The 16276-nt window shown below is 43.5% G+C and overlaps 1 protein-coding gene across 1 annotated transcript; it reads left to right on the top strand.

Moving 5' to 3' along the window:
• Window positions 1–219: 219 nt before the first annotated feature.
• On the top strand, window positions 220–15387 carry hint3 (histidine triad nucleotide binding protein 3; the record flags this gene model as incomplete). Its single annotated transcript, XM_084338207.1, has 5 exons — window positions 220–384; window positions 6930–7047; window positions 10633–10702; window positions 12821–12947; window positions 13715–15387. The coding sequence occupies 5 exons, from the start codon at window positions 220–222 to the stop codon at window positions 13760–13762; spliced, it is 528 nt and encodes a 175-aa protein (XP_084194333.1). The 3' UTR covers window positions 13763–15387.
• Window positions 15388–16276: the final 889 nt, after the last annotated feature.

Genomic DNA, 16276 nt, shown 5'->3' with positions numbered 1-16276 from the left:
AGAGTTATATAGGTAGTTAGTTACTTATGCTAATAATAAACACAGTAATTAGAGTTAATTGCAGCCTCTGAAGCTTTTTGGTTCGGTGTCGCTCTCTGGTGGTCATTCCGCCTCACTGCAGCAGAGCCATCCCATCGACAGTCGGCTGCTCGTCCTGCTGCTGCTCGCTGAGTCCTACATCCATGTCGTCGCTCTGGATTCTGACAGCTGAGCAGAACAATGGCAGCAGTCGAGGGAACACAACAACCCGCAGCAGTCGAGGGAACAGGACCTGCACATGTAGACATTGTTAACGTCGACTCGGGTCCAAGAGAAGGATACGAAAAGAAATGCATCTTCTGCAAGATTGTGAACAAAGAGATCGACACGGAGCTCCTACACTGTGTAAGCACTGTGTGAAGCTAACGCACACAGAGACCTTTGCCCTGTTTTCTTTCTGCAGAATATTTACTGTTTACTTGTTTGCATGTTTCAGCTGAGCTGCAGGATGAATGGAAGAGGCTACACATACAAACCTGTCTGTTCCCATGGCAACTAGAATCAATCTTATGCATGTGTAGAGATTAGATGAGATTGATTGGTTGATTGAAAACTTTATTAACAGATTGCAGAATGTGTACAGTACAGTACAGCTCAATACATACAATTGTTAAGGGGATGCAGACCAGAGAAAGACTTTCGTCTTGTTTACATCAGGGTCCCCCATTTTCAATTCATCATATATATATGACATACACGACATACAGATAGACAGTACTGCTACATCTATACATTTATGACATATCAGATTTGCAAATACAGTACTGTTTGTGATACCAAAAGAGTCCAGAAAGGAGAGTATATACATTTGATGTAGAAACTGTACATTGGAGGGTAGGTGGGGGGGGGGGGGGACTGTACATTGGAGGAGGTTGGGTGGGTGGGGTGGGACACTGTACAACTGTACAAGCAAAACTGTACATTGGAATATTGACAACCATACTTGGTCATTTACTGTACATTGGGTTGGGTTAGGACATTTACAGGGGCCAGTTTCGAATTGCAGTCTCCCGTAGGTGTTCTTTGAGAGTGTTTTTGAAAGTGGGTAGTGATTCACATTCCTTTACAGCTTTGGGTAGGGCGTTCCACATTGATGTGGCATAATTGCGAAACGTGTTTAGTCCCTTGTTTCAGCCGAATCTGGGTTTAACATGATTTGTGGAGCTCCCTCTGGTGTTGTGATCGTGGTATTCACTGACCTTTGGGAAGTATTTTGACATGTACATGGGTACCTTGGTCGTGTAGTGTATCTTGTAGACCAGGCCCATTGCAATATTGTCACCCACTGTAACTGAGTTCGCCATCGGTCTTGCTGAGTTTGTTATTTGAACTGAAGAGAATGGACTCTGTTTTGCCCATGTGTAATGATAGTTTGTTATCAGCGAGCCATATGCAGATTTTGCCTAGTTCCGAGCTGAGGGTTTTTTCAACCTGTAACTTGTTCTTGTCAGAGACCAGCAGGGCTGAGTCGTCCGCAAACAGGAACAAGTTGCAGTCACAAGCTGACGACATGTCATTTTCATAAATTAGGAACAGTAGCGGACCTAGTATGCTTCCTTGTGGAACACCACAGCTCACTGTGAGGGGGGGGATAGGGTACCGTTTACCTCCACCATCTGTTCTCTCCCCTCCAGGTAGGATTGCATCCAGCTCACTGATAGGCTATCAAAACCAATTGCTTTTAGCTTGTCAAACAGAATGGTGTGATTGACAGTGTCGAAGGCCTTTTGTAGGTCCAGCATGACCATGCCGCAGTATTTGCCCGCGTCCACCTCTTGTTTGATGTGGTCGTTTAAATAGAGAATGCATGTGTCAGTGGAGTGGGATGTTCTGAAGCCAGATTGGAATTCGTAGATTTTTTTTTTCGCAAGGTACTTTTCGATCTGTTCGTATACTATTTTTTCCATGACTTTCGAGATGGAGGTAAGGATAGAAACAGGGCGGTAGTTGCCTGGGTCTAATTTACTGCCCTTTTTGTGCAGGGGTGTTACTCTCGCAATTTTGAAGTCCTTGGGCTTGGGGACGTGTCCCTGTTTTATGGAGTGTGATGACTGGGGTGATGGCGGCTGCTGAGTCTCTGAGGAATTTGGAGGGGATGTTGTCATGGCCAGTGGCCTTGTTCGGTTGGAGGGCGCTCATCTGTTGTTACCATTTCCGGTTTGAAGTCATCTTTGTGGACCCCTAGGTTCTTGTAGTATGCTACTATGTGTTCTACCCCATAATGCCCTGAGTGGGAGGGTAGTTTGTTTACCAGTGTTGTGGCCAGGGGTGCAGTCGTAATATGGGCGGAGGCCAAACGGTATCCTATTATTATGCAAAGTCTAGGCACTTATCACCTAGACTTTGCATAATAATAGGATGCGCGCACTTCGAAGCCCAAATGCCGTTTGACCGCGGTTGCCCAGCACTGCACCACTGGTTGTGGCTAATGCTATGTTTGTGAAGAAAATGTTTAAGTAATTGGCTACATCCAGCTTGTCTGTGATGAGCGTGTTGTCCGTCTTTATGTTTATGTTTGAGAATCTGGTTTTAAGTTTTTTACTGCAGCCTAGTTGATTATTGAGTAATTTCCAAAGTTCACATGGTTTGTTTTTGTTTTCCTCAGTTTTGTCATTGATGAATCTTTTTTGCTGTTTTGATCATGGAGTTTACGTCATTTCTTAGTCTGTTTCTTTCCAGTTTGAGTTCAGTCACGTGGGCTTGGAGTTCACTGCTCTTGCTTTTGGTAAGCTTTGACTGACTTTTACAAAACTCAGAGCATTTTTTGTCTCTGGTTTTCATAGCGGTCAGTATTTCAGTGTGCATCCACGGCTCAGCGCGATTTTTTACCCTGGTGGTTCTTAGGGGGGCCATGTTGTTTAGTATTGTTGAGAATTTGGTTTTGAAACCAAGCCATGTTTCTTCAACCAGTGTACCATTGAGTTCATCTGACCAGTCCAGGCTCTCCAGTTCAAGGTTAAAGGCCTCGCTAGAGTAGGTTTTGAGGTCTCTAGATGTGACTGTTTTGTGACAGCCAGCCTTTTTTTTTTTTTTTTTTTTTTTTTTAATCCACTTTTTCTCCCATTTTCTATATTTTCTCCCATCCCAATTTCGTATCATCCAATTCAACCCTCCCCTGTCACGAACGCTGTTTCTTGCCTCCCACAAGCCGGCTGCAATGTGGACTACAGGCATTAAAGCGTTCCGTCTTGGGACGGATATCCGTCCATTTGATTTGGAGATTCCGTCATTTGATTCGGAGTCGTGACGGATTTTAACCTGAGCCAATCAGAGGCGTCAAATATCATTTTTTCCCCCTACCGCGGCCGCACCATGCAGTCATTTGCGAGCAATCTGCAAATTCTCAGGCAAATGCAACCAACCAGAATGCGAGATTGTTCTGAGTTAACAGCCCTTTCACCCGCCTCCGCTGTGCTCAGCACCAATGGGAAGCGCCCATTTTCGTTTGAGTTTCTGAAACGCCGCCATTGCTCTCTAGGGTCTAGCTGTACTCGCGAGTAAACTTGACTCATCAACAACATGCGGCAACTTTTACGAGACCGTAAGTTTCATTTGACTTATTCTAGTCTAAAGAAACATATATATTACTATTGCTATTGATAAATCTATGTAACGTGAATGCCACAAAACGAATGACTTTGTTAATCAGAACGTTATATTTACGCGACAAGCGTGTGTTGTTGTCGTTGTTGTTGTTGTTGTTTCGTGTGTGTGCTTGCGCCGCTCGCTTTCTGATAAATGTATGAATGTTGATAAATATAGGTAACGTTAATGCCACAAAACGAATGACTTTGTTAATCAGAACGTTATTTGCGTTATCAATTGTTTTTAAGCTCAATAAACGTCTTTCTCCCATTTGTCCGGGAGATCTCTGGGTAACAGTACTGTATATCTGCATATCATATATGTCACAAATGTAACATTACTATATGTAGTATGTCATGTATGTCACTATGAATTGAAAATGGGGGACCCTGATGTAAACAAGACGGTCTGCATCCCCTTAACAATTGTGTGTATTGAGCTGTACTGTATTGTACCCATTCTGCAATCTGTTAAATATTGATTGATTGTTATTAACAGATTGCAGAATTGGTACAGTACAGCTCAATACACACAATTGTTAAGGGGCTGCAGACCACAGAAAGGCGTTTGTCTTGTTTACATCAGGGTCCCCCATTTTCAATTCATAGTGACATTTATGACATACATGACATCATGACATTTATGACATAGGGACATGCATGCCTTACAGGTATATAGTAATAGTACTGTTACATTTGTCACATATGCGATATGCAAATATACAGTACTGTTACCCAGAGATCCTAACAGTAAATATATACATATGATGAGGAGGAGACTGTACATTAGGAGGGGGTGAGTGGGTGGTAAAAAAATATATACAAACGGTGGGGAGGAGACTGTCCATTGTTGTTGTGGCATAATTGCGAAACGTGTTTAGTCCCTTGTTTGTATGATAACAAGCCGTTTAGTTCATGGTTCAAAGTAATGGGAAAAGGGTGCTAGCTCGCCATCAATCCATCTTGCTAGCCACAAGACTTGCATTCACGCTCTCCAGCACACAGCCTCCCTGCCTGGCACAACAACAGTAGGGTCTATAGTCACAGTCAGGACAGTAGGCTCTACAAGTAGGCTCCCTTAAAACGCTAACGCTATTAAAAAAAAAATACAGTGGAGGTTAAAATAAGAATATGACTTGGCCAGAAAAAAAGTTCAGTCAGGAGATTTTTTTTTGTTTTAATCCCTGGGACTAAGTCATACATAGCACAAGACCCCTCCGGTACTTGAGGTAACAGCAGTCGCATCTTTTCACCTGCGCAGCTCGATCTCTCAGTGGCGAGGAGTAACGCGTGGGAGGCTCACGCTGCCCCCGACACTTCCTGATTCTACTGCGCAGGCGCCCCAACCGACCTGTAGGAGTCGCTGTCCACAACGCCCGATCCCCACCCATCAGTTTCCCACCCCCTAATACGGCCAATGTGTATTAGTACGGACGACCAGCTAAACTGAAAGCAATGTGGAGCGCTGGGATCGAACAGGCGATCCCAGCGTCTCCGCATTTGTGGCGAGCGCCTTGCCCACTACGCCACGTAGCCGCCACAGCCAGCCTTTTGTTTTAGCTTTTTGCGGGTACAGAATATCATATAATGATCACTTAACCCGCATGCTATAACCCCTTTATTGGAGATCTTGGACTTGTCAGAGGTCAGGATGAGGTCAATGGTAGTCTGAGTTGACTCACATACACGTGTGGGTTGGGTGATTAGCTGGCTGAGGCCGTGCAGATCACAAAACCTATTGAAGGATTTGAAGACGGGTGCATCTTTTTGTTGCATATCCGTGTTCCAATCCCCAATTAGATTCAAATGTGTTGTCATCATGATGCAGCACAAGTACACTACAACAAAAATAAGCTTGGCATCCAACCAGAGTGCAAATGTAACAGTAAAGTGCAATAGTAAATATACAACGTACAGGTGATTAAACTGGGTATAATATATAAATGAGTACTACTGAGTAATAGTGCTAATCAGATCTATGTACAGAGTTGTAGTATTAATATGTACAGTGATACAGGTATAAAGACTGGTTTAAAGATTGGTTGATTTAAAACGTTATTAACAGATTGCAGAATGGGTACAATACAGTACGGCTCAATACATACAATTGTTAAAGGGATGCAGACCAGAGAAAGACTTTCGTCTGGTTTACATCAGGGTCCCCCATTTTCAATTCATCATAACATATATGACACATACATGACATACATATAGACAGTACTGATACACGTGTGTGTGTGTGTGTGTGTGTGTGTGTGTGTGTATGTGTGTGTGGGTGTGTGTGTGTGTGTGTGTCTGTGTGTGTGTGTCTGTGTGTGTGTCTGTGTGTGTGTGCGCACATGCCTGTCCCAAATCTGGCACACTTTTGAACAAAGTTATACCGTGATAGAGAGCGCCGCCGAGAATGAACGCGTTCACAATTACGTTCATTCTAGCGGAAATACAGTACGTTCAGTTCACGTTCGCCCAAAATATGAACGAGTTCATGAACGATCGTTCAGGTACATCACTGATATGTGGATATATATATATATATATAAAGGTATACACTAGGGCTGACCCCTATTAATCGATTAGTTGACTAATCGGTCAAAAGGGGCCGTAGTCGACTGGCCAACCTCTTAGTCTAATATAATAAAAAAATTTATTATCATTTTTTTTCAAAAGAAAAGAGGCCTAGAAGCGTGGCTAATGCTAACGGCACGCATACCAGAGGCTAACTGCCTACAAAAACAGGCACAGAGGCACTGAAAGAGGATTTCACCCATCTAATGAACACACTACAAATATCAACATGTATCCATCAGTGGACCAATTGCATGCTTTTGCAGAGGACAAGAAGCCTTCAGTCGACTCCTTCAGACATTAAGCACCCCCCACAGCCCAAATGGAATGATAAAAAAAATTTATACTTTTTTTTTTTTTGGTCGACCAATAGTCGACTAACGGCAAATTTTGGCCAATCCTAGTCGACCATCCAAATCCTTAGTCGGGGACAGCCCTAGTATACACAGCATTATTTTACATGCTATCATGCATAGTTGTAGGGATTATATGCAGGTGTATATATATGTTCGTAGTCTATATTAGTGATTGACTGACAAATGGATTAGCCTAATCTTTAACCGATATTCTACAATATTTTATTTACAAATAAAGTTTAAAACCATGTTTACTGTCCTGTTGTATCTTCTCTGCAGGACGAGGAGATCTCGTGCTTCATGTTTACTGTCCTGTTGTATCTTCTCTGCAGGACGAGGAGATCTCGTGCTTCATGTTTACTGTCCTGTTGTATCTTCTCTGCAGGACGAGGAGATCTCGTGCTTCAGTGACATCAAGCCAGGAGCTCCACATCACTTCCTGGTCGTTCCTACGAGACACCTGGGGAACTGCAAGTCCCTCAGCAGAGAACACGTCCCTCTGGGTACAAACAGTGATACTGCACCTTGTGTATACTGCACCTAGTGTATACTAGGGCCGACAGTGGCTCGGGAGGTAGAACAGTCGTCTGGCAATCCGGAGGTTCCCGGTTCGATTCCCGCTCCTCCCGGGCAGCGTGTCGATGTGTCCTTGAGCAAGACACTTAACCCCTAATTGCTCCCGATGAGCAGGTTGGCACCTTGCATGGTTGCCTCCGCTGTCGGTGTGTGAATGTGTGAGTGAACGGGTAAATGTGAGGAACAAATTGTAAAGCACTTTGGATAAAAGCGCTATATAAAAAAGCTGCCATTTACCATTTACTGCACCTTGTGTGTATTGCACCTTGTGTATACTGCACCTTGTGTATGCTGCACCTTGTGTATACTGCACCTTGTGTATACTGCACCTTGTGTATACTGCACCTAGTGTATACTGCACCTTGTGTATACTGCACCTTGTGTATACTGCACCTTGTGTATACTGTACCTTGTGTATACTGCACCTAGTGTATACTGCACCTTGTGTATACTGCACCTTGTGTATACTGCACCTTGTGTATACTGCACCTTGTGTATACTGCACCTAGTGTATACTGCACCTTGTGTATACTGCACCTTGTATATACTGCACCTTGTGTATACTGTACCTTGTGTATACTGCACCTAGTGTATACTGCACCTTGTGTAGACTGCACCTTGTGTATACTGTACCTTGTGTATACTGCACCTTGTGTATACTGCACCTTGTGTATACTGCACCTTGTGTATACTGCACCTTGTGTATACTGCACCTAGTGGCTGCTTTTTTATATATATGGCTGCTTTTTTATATAGCGCTTTTATCCAAATCGCTTTACAATTTGTTACTCACATTTTACCCGTTCACTCACACATTCACTCACACATTCACACACCGATGGCGGAGGCGACCATGCAAGGTGCCAACCTGCTCATCGGGAGCAATTAGGAGTTAAGTGTCTTGCTCAAGGACACATCGACACGCTGCCCGGGAGGAGCGGGAATCGAACCGGGAACCTCCGGATTGCCAGATGACTGCTCTACCTTGTGTATACTGCACCTTGTGTATACTGTTTACTTTTACTCTTACTCATAGTATATATTCAGATTCAAACTCTTTATTGCCTATATTTATTGTAACGTATAATATAAACAACACATTATATTATCATATATATATATTTATGAACGAATAAAGACAAGATAAGTGAGTGAAAGGAGATGGGATGGGTGGAGTGTTCAATAAGTGAGAGCGAGGGGCCTTCTCCGCCCGCTCACCTGACACCACTAGCTGATAGCCGTATATCAGATTAGATTAAAATGCAGGGCTGTAAAGTACTTGAGTAATTGTACTTCGTTACAATTCTTAAGTACTGTTTTGCGGGATTTGTACTGTACTCTAGTATTATTAGGTTTGTATACTTGTACTTTTACTCAATTACATTTCAGAGAAAAAAAACATACTTTTCACTCCTTACATTTAAAATGCAGACCTACAAAGTACAAAGTACAAATCTTGCAGGTCCAACCATTTTAATTAGTATATTTGTTTCTCTGGCCGAACTAACGTTAACGTTATTAATCCTGCGGCCGCTCTTTATTTAAAAACAGCCAATCAAATCCCCATCAATGGAAAATGAACCCGCCGATACTCATGCTGATTGGTCCTTGTGCAAGACTAGAAAGTGGAGATCTTTAAACACCTGCGCTATCAAAAGAATAGACAGTCAAAAAAAAGTTTTTACTTTTACTTTTTACAGTAGTGCTTAAGTACATTTAAGAGTAGAAACATTTAGACTTTTACTCAAGTGTGTTTTTAGCCAGATACTCTGACTTTTACTTGAGTGCGATTTTGAGACGGTACCCATACTTTCACTTAAGTATAATTTCTGGGTACTTTTTACAACCCTGTTCAAATGTATTGTCCTCATGCATCACGAGTACAGTACAATGAAAAGGTGTTTGGCGTCCAACCAGAGTGCAAATGTAACAGTAAAGTGCAACAGGGATATACAATGTACAGGTGATTAAACTGGGTATATAAATATATATAAGTGAGTACTACTGAGTAATAGTGCTAATAAGAGTGTCGACCGGCAGCGTCTATAGCCTAACTCCGTAGGCGACCGAGAATAAAAGTGATCAAATATATGAATTAGTACTGCTGAGTAATAGTGCTAATCGGATGTATGTACAGAGGTGTAGTATTAATATGTACAGTGATACAGGTATAAAGACACTATGGTAGTAAGTCGTAGTACTGTACAAGGCAGGTATGTACAGACAGATGTGGATATATACTGTATGTAGTTTCCAAAACTCGTATGCCATAAGCTTCAGACACTCTCAAACTTTGAATTCTCCCGTTCCACATCCACGCACAAGAAAGCCACTGACCACGACGTAGTATTAACTATTTAATGTCCAACTCGGGTTACACTTTCAAGTTTCCTAATTATATATAGAGTGAGATTAACAAAGTTTATCCAGGGAAATAGAGAGAGGTCTAAAAACTGTCTGGCTCCACTCTCTCATCACTCGGCCTGACCACCGGTACAATCTGCGTTATTTTCTTTCTAAACCAAAACTGTCACCCTGCCGCACCTGACGGTCATCAATGACATCACCGTTATCCTGTCAAACTAAAAGTCCCTCGGCCTATCGGCCAAATATCACGTAAGAAACAAACTAACGACAAAGAAATCATTCTTACCGATAGACATGGATTGTCGTAACATTTTAACTTCTGTAATAATAATACCTATCTATTTATCCATCTATTTAAACACCATGAAATACAGGTCCAAAATGCTTTCCTATTAACTGAAATTACTCCTAATTACCAGACTAGGCATTTAGGCACCTACAATATATGTACAGTATATATATATATATATATATGGTATATACAGCATTATTGTACATGCTATCATGCGACAGAGAATAAGGTGATTACCCCGTTACCGGTGTTCACCGTAGTAGCACTAGTAACATAACACCGGTTCCTGACAGGCAGCGAGCGAGCGAGCGAACTGGAGACGAAATCGCGCGCGACACTGTCCTGATATGACGCGGCGCTTGTCCGAGTGTGTCTGTGTGTGTGTGTTTACCTGGAAGCACAGGGGCAAAGCAGCCTGCGATTCTCGACCAATAAAAAGTGTTTAGGGGCGGGACTCGGCCGCGTAATCGCTCAACTAGAGACACAGCGAGCGAATATTTGAGGGGGGAATGACATCGCCACTCAGTTCGCTGTCGCTCGCGGCAGGTCAGGATAGTCTGATTGAAACGAATACATTTTTATCATTTTCGCAATCACGCTCACTCGCGTCGCTGCCTGTCAGGAATGGGTGTAATAGTGAAGCAGGCCTGTCGGACCCTGATGTAAACAAGACCAAAGTCTTTCTCTGGTCTGCATCCCCTTAACAATTGTATGTATTGAGCCGTACTGTACTGTACCCATTCTGCAATCTGTTAATAAACTTTTCAATCAATCAATCAATCAATCGGGACGGGGGTCAGAGGTCAGTAATCAAGTGTGTAACCTCATCCTGTTTCTCACTCGATATCCTCAGTGGAGCGGATGGTGCAGACGGGGAGGGAGCTGCTCCAGAAGAACAACGTCACGGACCTGGGTGATGTGAGGTAAACAACGTCACGGACCTGGGTGATGTCAGGTAAACAACGTCACGGACCTGGGTGATGTCATGTAAACAACGTCGCGGACCTGGGTGATGTCAGGTAAACAACGTCACGGACCTGGGTGATGTCAGGTAAACAACGTCACGGACCTGGGTGATGTCAGGTAAACAACGTCACGGACCTGGGTGATGTCAGGTAAACAACGTCACGGACCTGGGTGATGTCAGGTAAACAACGTCACGGACCTGGGTGATGTCAGGTAAACAACGTCACGGACCTGGGTGATGTCAGGTAAACAACGTCACGGACCTGGGTGATGTGAGGTAAACAACGTCACGGACCTGGGTGATGTGAGGTAAACAACGTCACGGACCTGGGTGATGTGAGGTAAACAACGTCACGGACCTGGGTGATGTCAGGTAAACAACGTCACGGACCTGGGTGATGTGAGGTAAACAACGTCACGGACCTGGGTGATGTCAGGTAAACAACGTCACGGACCTGGGTGATGTGCGGTAAACAATGTCACGGACCTGGGTGATGTCAGGTAAACAACGTCACGGACCTGCGTGATGTCAGGTAAACAACGTCACGGACCTGGGTGATGTGAGGTAAACAACGTCACGGACCTGGGTGATGTGCGGTAAACAACGTCACGGACCTGGGTGATGTGAGGTAAACATCGTCACGGACCTGGGTGATGTCAGGTAAACAACGTCACGGACCTGGGTGATGTCGGGTAAACAACGTCACGGACCTGGGTGATGTGAGGTAAACAACGTCACGGACCTGGGTGATGTGCGGTAAACAATGTCACGGACCTGGGTGATGTCAGGTAAACAATGTCACGGACCTGGGTGCTGTCAGGTAAACAACGTCACGGACCTGGGTGATGTCAGGTAAACAACGTCACGGACCTGGGTGATGTCGGGTAAACAACGTCACGGACCTGGGTGATGTGAGGTAAACAACGTCACGGACCTGGGTGATGTCAGGTAAACAACGTCACGGACCTGGGTGATGTCAGGTAAACAACGTCACGGACCTGGGTGATGTCAGGTAAACAACGTCACGGACCTGGGTGATGTCAGGTAAACAACGTCACAGACCTGGGTGATGTCAGGTAAACAACGTCACGGACCTGGGTGATGTCAGGTAAACAACGTCACGGACCTGGGTGATGTCAGGTAAACAACGTCACGGACCTGGGTGATGTCAGGTAAACAACGTCACTAGTGAGCGGTGAAGGGAGTAGTCGCATCTTTCTGAGCTCCCTCCTCAACTTCTTATTTTGTATAAAAAACACACGTTTATGTAACATTTTGCTTTCGAAAGTATTATCAGACTAAATGATAGATTACATCTTATTTACATCTTATTTACATCTTATCTACATCTTATTTACATCTTATTCGCATCTTCTTCACATCTTATCTACATCTTATTTACATATCTACATCTTATTCACATCTTATTTACATCTTATCTACATCTTATTCACATCTTATCTACATCTTATTTACATCTTATTCACATCTTATTTACATCTTATTCACATCTTATTTACATCTAATCTACATCTTATTCACATCTTATTTACATCTTATCTACATCTTATTCACATCAATCAACAATCAACATAAACCGTTCCCGAAGAGAACATAAGCCAACATAGGAAAATCAAAACTTAATCTGCAATACCCGAGTTTCATGGTAGAGAAAAACAGATTGTAGGTTAAATTTGACTATAAGATTCTAGAACCCTGTTTTTAAACATCTTTTTAAACTTAAAAATACTCCTGCTGTTTTTTTATTTCATCTGGTATATTGTTCCAGAGTTTCACTCCTTTAACTGACACAGACATACTTTTAAGTGTGGTTCGAGCTCTAGGCTGTTTCAAATTGAGTGTTCTTCTTAAATTATACGTCACCTCTCGTTCTAAAATTTGTAAGTTACATGGCAGTTGATAACTTCTTGCTTTATAAACTATCTCTAAGGTCAACTAAGTCAAGGAACTTTAATGCCCTTAGTTAAAAAAAAACAGTGTGTTTGTAGAATGGAGATAATGGCTACCGTGTGGAATATAGAGGGGACTGAACCTTCCCGTCTCTCCTCCCCAGGTTTGGCTTCCATTGGCCGCCGTTCTGTTCCGTCACTCACCTCCACCTGCACGTTCTCGCTCCCGCCAGTCAAATGGGCTTCATGTCCCGCCTCTTCTACAGGCTCAACTCCTTTTGGTTCATTACGGTAAGATGTCACTCCTTTTGGTTCATTACGGTAAGATGTCACTCATTTTGGTTAATTACGGTAAGATGTCACTCCTTTTGGTTCATTACGGTAAGCCGTCACTCCACGACATGACTACAGTACTTCTTTGTTTTGTAAATAACTTGAGATGAATAATAATAAAAAATACTAATCTTTGTACTGTCTTTTCCTAGTATGCACTTTGCTACTAAGTAATCTACCTTGCCTATACTACTACCTACTATGCTGATATGCCTATACTACTACCTACTATGTAATATGTCTATACTACTACCTACTATGCTAATAGGTCTATACTACTACCTACTATGCTAATATGTCTATACTACCTACTATGCTAATATGTCTATACTACTACCTCCTATGCTAATATGTCTATACTACTACCTACTATGCTAATATGTCTATATTACTACCTATTATGCTAATATGCCTATACTACTACCTACTATGCTGATATGTCTATATTACTACCTATTATGCTAATATGCCTATACTACTACCTACTATGCTAATATGTATATACTACATATATCTAGTGCAGTGGGCATATGGAAACCTCTAGTGAGCATATGGAAAATTGTAGTGGGCATATGGAGTACAGTATCACGTCGTAGACCACACGTCCCACATCACATCTCCTCAGATATTAAACATGTTCAGTCTAACAGTCAAAAGGACATGAGAGCTGTATTATTCCTGGAGGCCTAATCGGTCTGTTGTGTGTTCTGTTGTGTGTCTTGCAGGCAGACCAGTTGATTGAGCTTCTCAACTCCAAAGGAGAGACCCACTGATCACGCACTGTGCTTCCAGTCAGTTCTGGTTATTATCCAGTCAGTTCTGGTTATTAACCAGTCAGTTCTGGTTATTATCCAGTCAGTTCTGGTTATTACCCAGTCAGTTCTGGTTATTAACCAGTCAGTTCTGGTTATTAACCAGTCAGTTCTGGTATCATCCAGCTCGAGCCTTGTCCTCATGCTCCTCCAGATGCTGTGTTGTGTAGCTGCACGCTGTGGAGCAGACTGGCGCACGGCCCAGAGCCCATGTCATTGTTTTAAACTCCTGATGAATTTATACTAAAAACGCCACTTTGGTTTGTAATTCTACCATTGAAGCTTGTGTTTCCTAATATAAAATGAAGCCCGAACGATTTACTTTTTTTTGCTACTGTATAAATAGCGTGGATACATAGCCTATACTTTTGTTACTTCGGTAGTTCAATTTGATTTAGTTTGGGGGCTGAATTTAATGGTCCACGTCGTGCGGCTGGCAGCAGAGACGCTTGGCTGAGAGGAGCTGCTCGTGGAGCGAGAAGAGCGGATCAGCCACGAGTCGTTAGGAGTCGGGGGCAGAACGTACCGTAGGAAACCACTGGGATAATGTCCTTGGACAGCTGCTCCGTATCACCGACGCAGCTCTAACACCACTGACACCCCTACAGATGGGACGCCTTGCAAACCGCTTGCTCTGCATGGAGGAATGTTAATGGTTGTTTTAACATGTACTTGCTTGCGGATGATCATGTATTAAAAAATATTACGTATGTAATGAATTATCATAGCTATGTTGAATGACCTCCTAGAAAGGAAGGTTCACTTCAAGCCTATTGGAAAGCTCCTCTTTAGACTTTTCCACGTGCAAGTCATTATAATTGTAAGACAAAAGGTAATGCAACTATTTGAAAGGACCTGTATGCCATTTTTGAGATAGTTCCATGCCTTGTTGACTTGCGTTTACATTCCTAGCAAATGCCAAAGGAAAGGCATGTGCCAATTTCGCAGAAACAAGAAAAACTTTTGGAATTATTAAGAGCTGAGCTTTTTTTTTTTATTTTTTTTTTTATTTACTTTTTCTCCTCCTGTTTTTCTCCCATCCCAATTTAGTCGTTATGCCAATTCCCCCTCCCCTTCCTGGACGTTGCTCGCATGTGCCCCCCACTGGTCGGTCTAGGGAGCCCTGAAGTCTATCAGATGCTTCCTCCGAGACATAGGAGACAGCCAGCAGCATCTTTTCACCTGGCAGCGCGGACTCTCATTGGTGAGGTGTAACGTGTGGGAGGTCACACTACCCCCGCCACCTCCCTCCCTTGCTGTGCAGGCGCCCTGACCGACCTGTAGGAGTCGCTGTTTACAACGACCAGAACACCACCCCACGGCTTCCCTCCCGCTGACTCTGCCAATTGAGCCAGTATGACGGATGGCAACGCTGACAGCCGGATTCGATACCACTGATACCAGTGTCTCTCGCGTTGGTGACGAGCGCTTAGTCTGCTGCACCACCCAGCCGCTGAGCTTCTTTAGCGGTGCGCTGGACAGGCTTCTAAAGTTTTTTTGTACGTTTTTTTTATTTTACCTTATTTACCCAGGGAAGCAAGTAAGAACAAATTCTTATATACAAAAAGAAGCCTGACCAAAAAGCAACAGACTTTTGAGGGAAGGGGGGGGGGGGAGGCTGTAAACAAAAACAAGGTTATGTACAATAAAATACAAAATTACAGTAGCAATAGTATACAAGGACAATTACAATAAATAAGGGAGAGAGAAGGAAAGAGAGAGGGGAAAAGGGAGAGAGAACAAGAGAGAAGAAAGGGGGAGGTAGGTGGGGGGGGCTTAGGGGGAGGAGAGAAGAGTCTGAGGGCTATGCGTGCGATTGGGAGGCAGTCAGCAGGTGCGACAGTCGGTTATGATCAGATTTTGACACGGTGCATGGACACGGCCTCTACAGGAGCTGAACCTGGGTCGACTAGGCATTGAGTAACATCCTCATTAACTATTCAGAGGGCTGCCTCTTAGTGAAAACACAGGAGTCATGTTTTTAACACAGAACCAACAAGGAAACATCTCTCCCGGCTGCCTGTTCCTTAATGATAAGCAAGCAGTGCAAGAATGCGGAAGCATTCTACCGTAGTGGCGTGCGGTAATGCGCCTTTCATTTTCCGCCGCCCAGCGCCCAGGTGCGTGCACCGGCGGCGGCGTGCTCGCTCAGGTGCGTGCGTGCGCCGGCGTGCTCGCGCGAGGTGCCCGCGCATGCGCATGAGATCCCGCCTTGGTTCGACACGAGCGGAGCTCAATATATATAAGTCACCGCCCCTTATTCAGTATCGAGAAATAGCTCAATTGGCAACACTGCATGGCTGTGGATCCTACAGCTCGTTTGCTGGCGAGTTCGAATCCCATAAAATATATTTTTTTTAACGTGATTTTTTTTTTAACGTGTATTCTTTCGCCGGTTAAGGTTAGGCATGGTTAAGGTTAAGGTTAAGGTTAGGCATTGTTTCGGAGTTGGTTAAGGTTAGAACGGTTAAGTTT

The sequence above is a fragment of the Notolepis coatsorum genome, assembly GCF_963971535.1.
Source record: "Notolepis coatsorum genome assembly, chromosome: 2".
Classification (NCBI taxonomy): domain Eukaryota; kingdom Metazoa; phylum Chordata; class Actinopteri; order Aulopiformes; family Paralepididae; genus Notolepis; species Notolepis coatsorum.
Note: the sequence above shows the minus strand (reverse complement) of the source record. Positions and strands in the feature narration are given on the sequence as shown.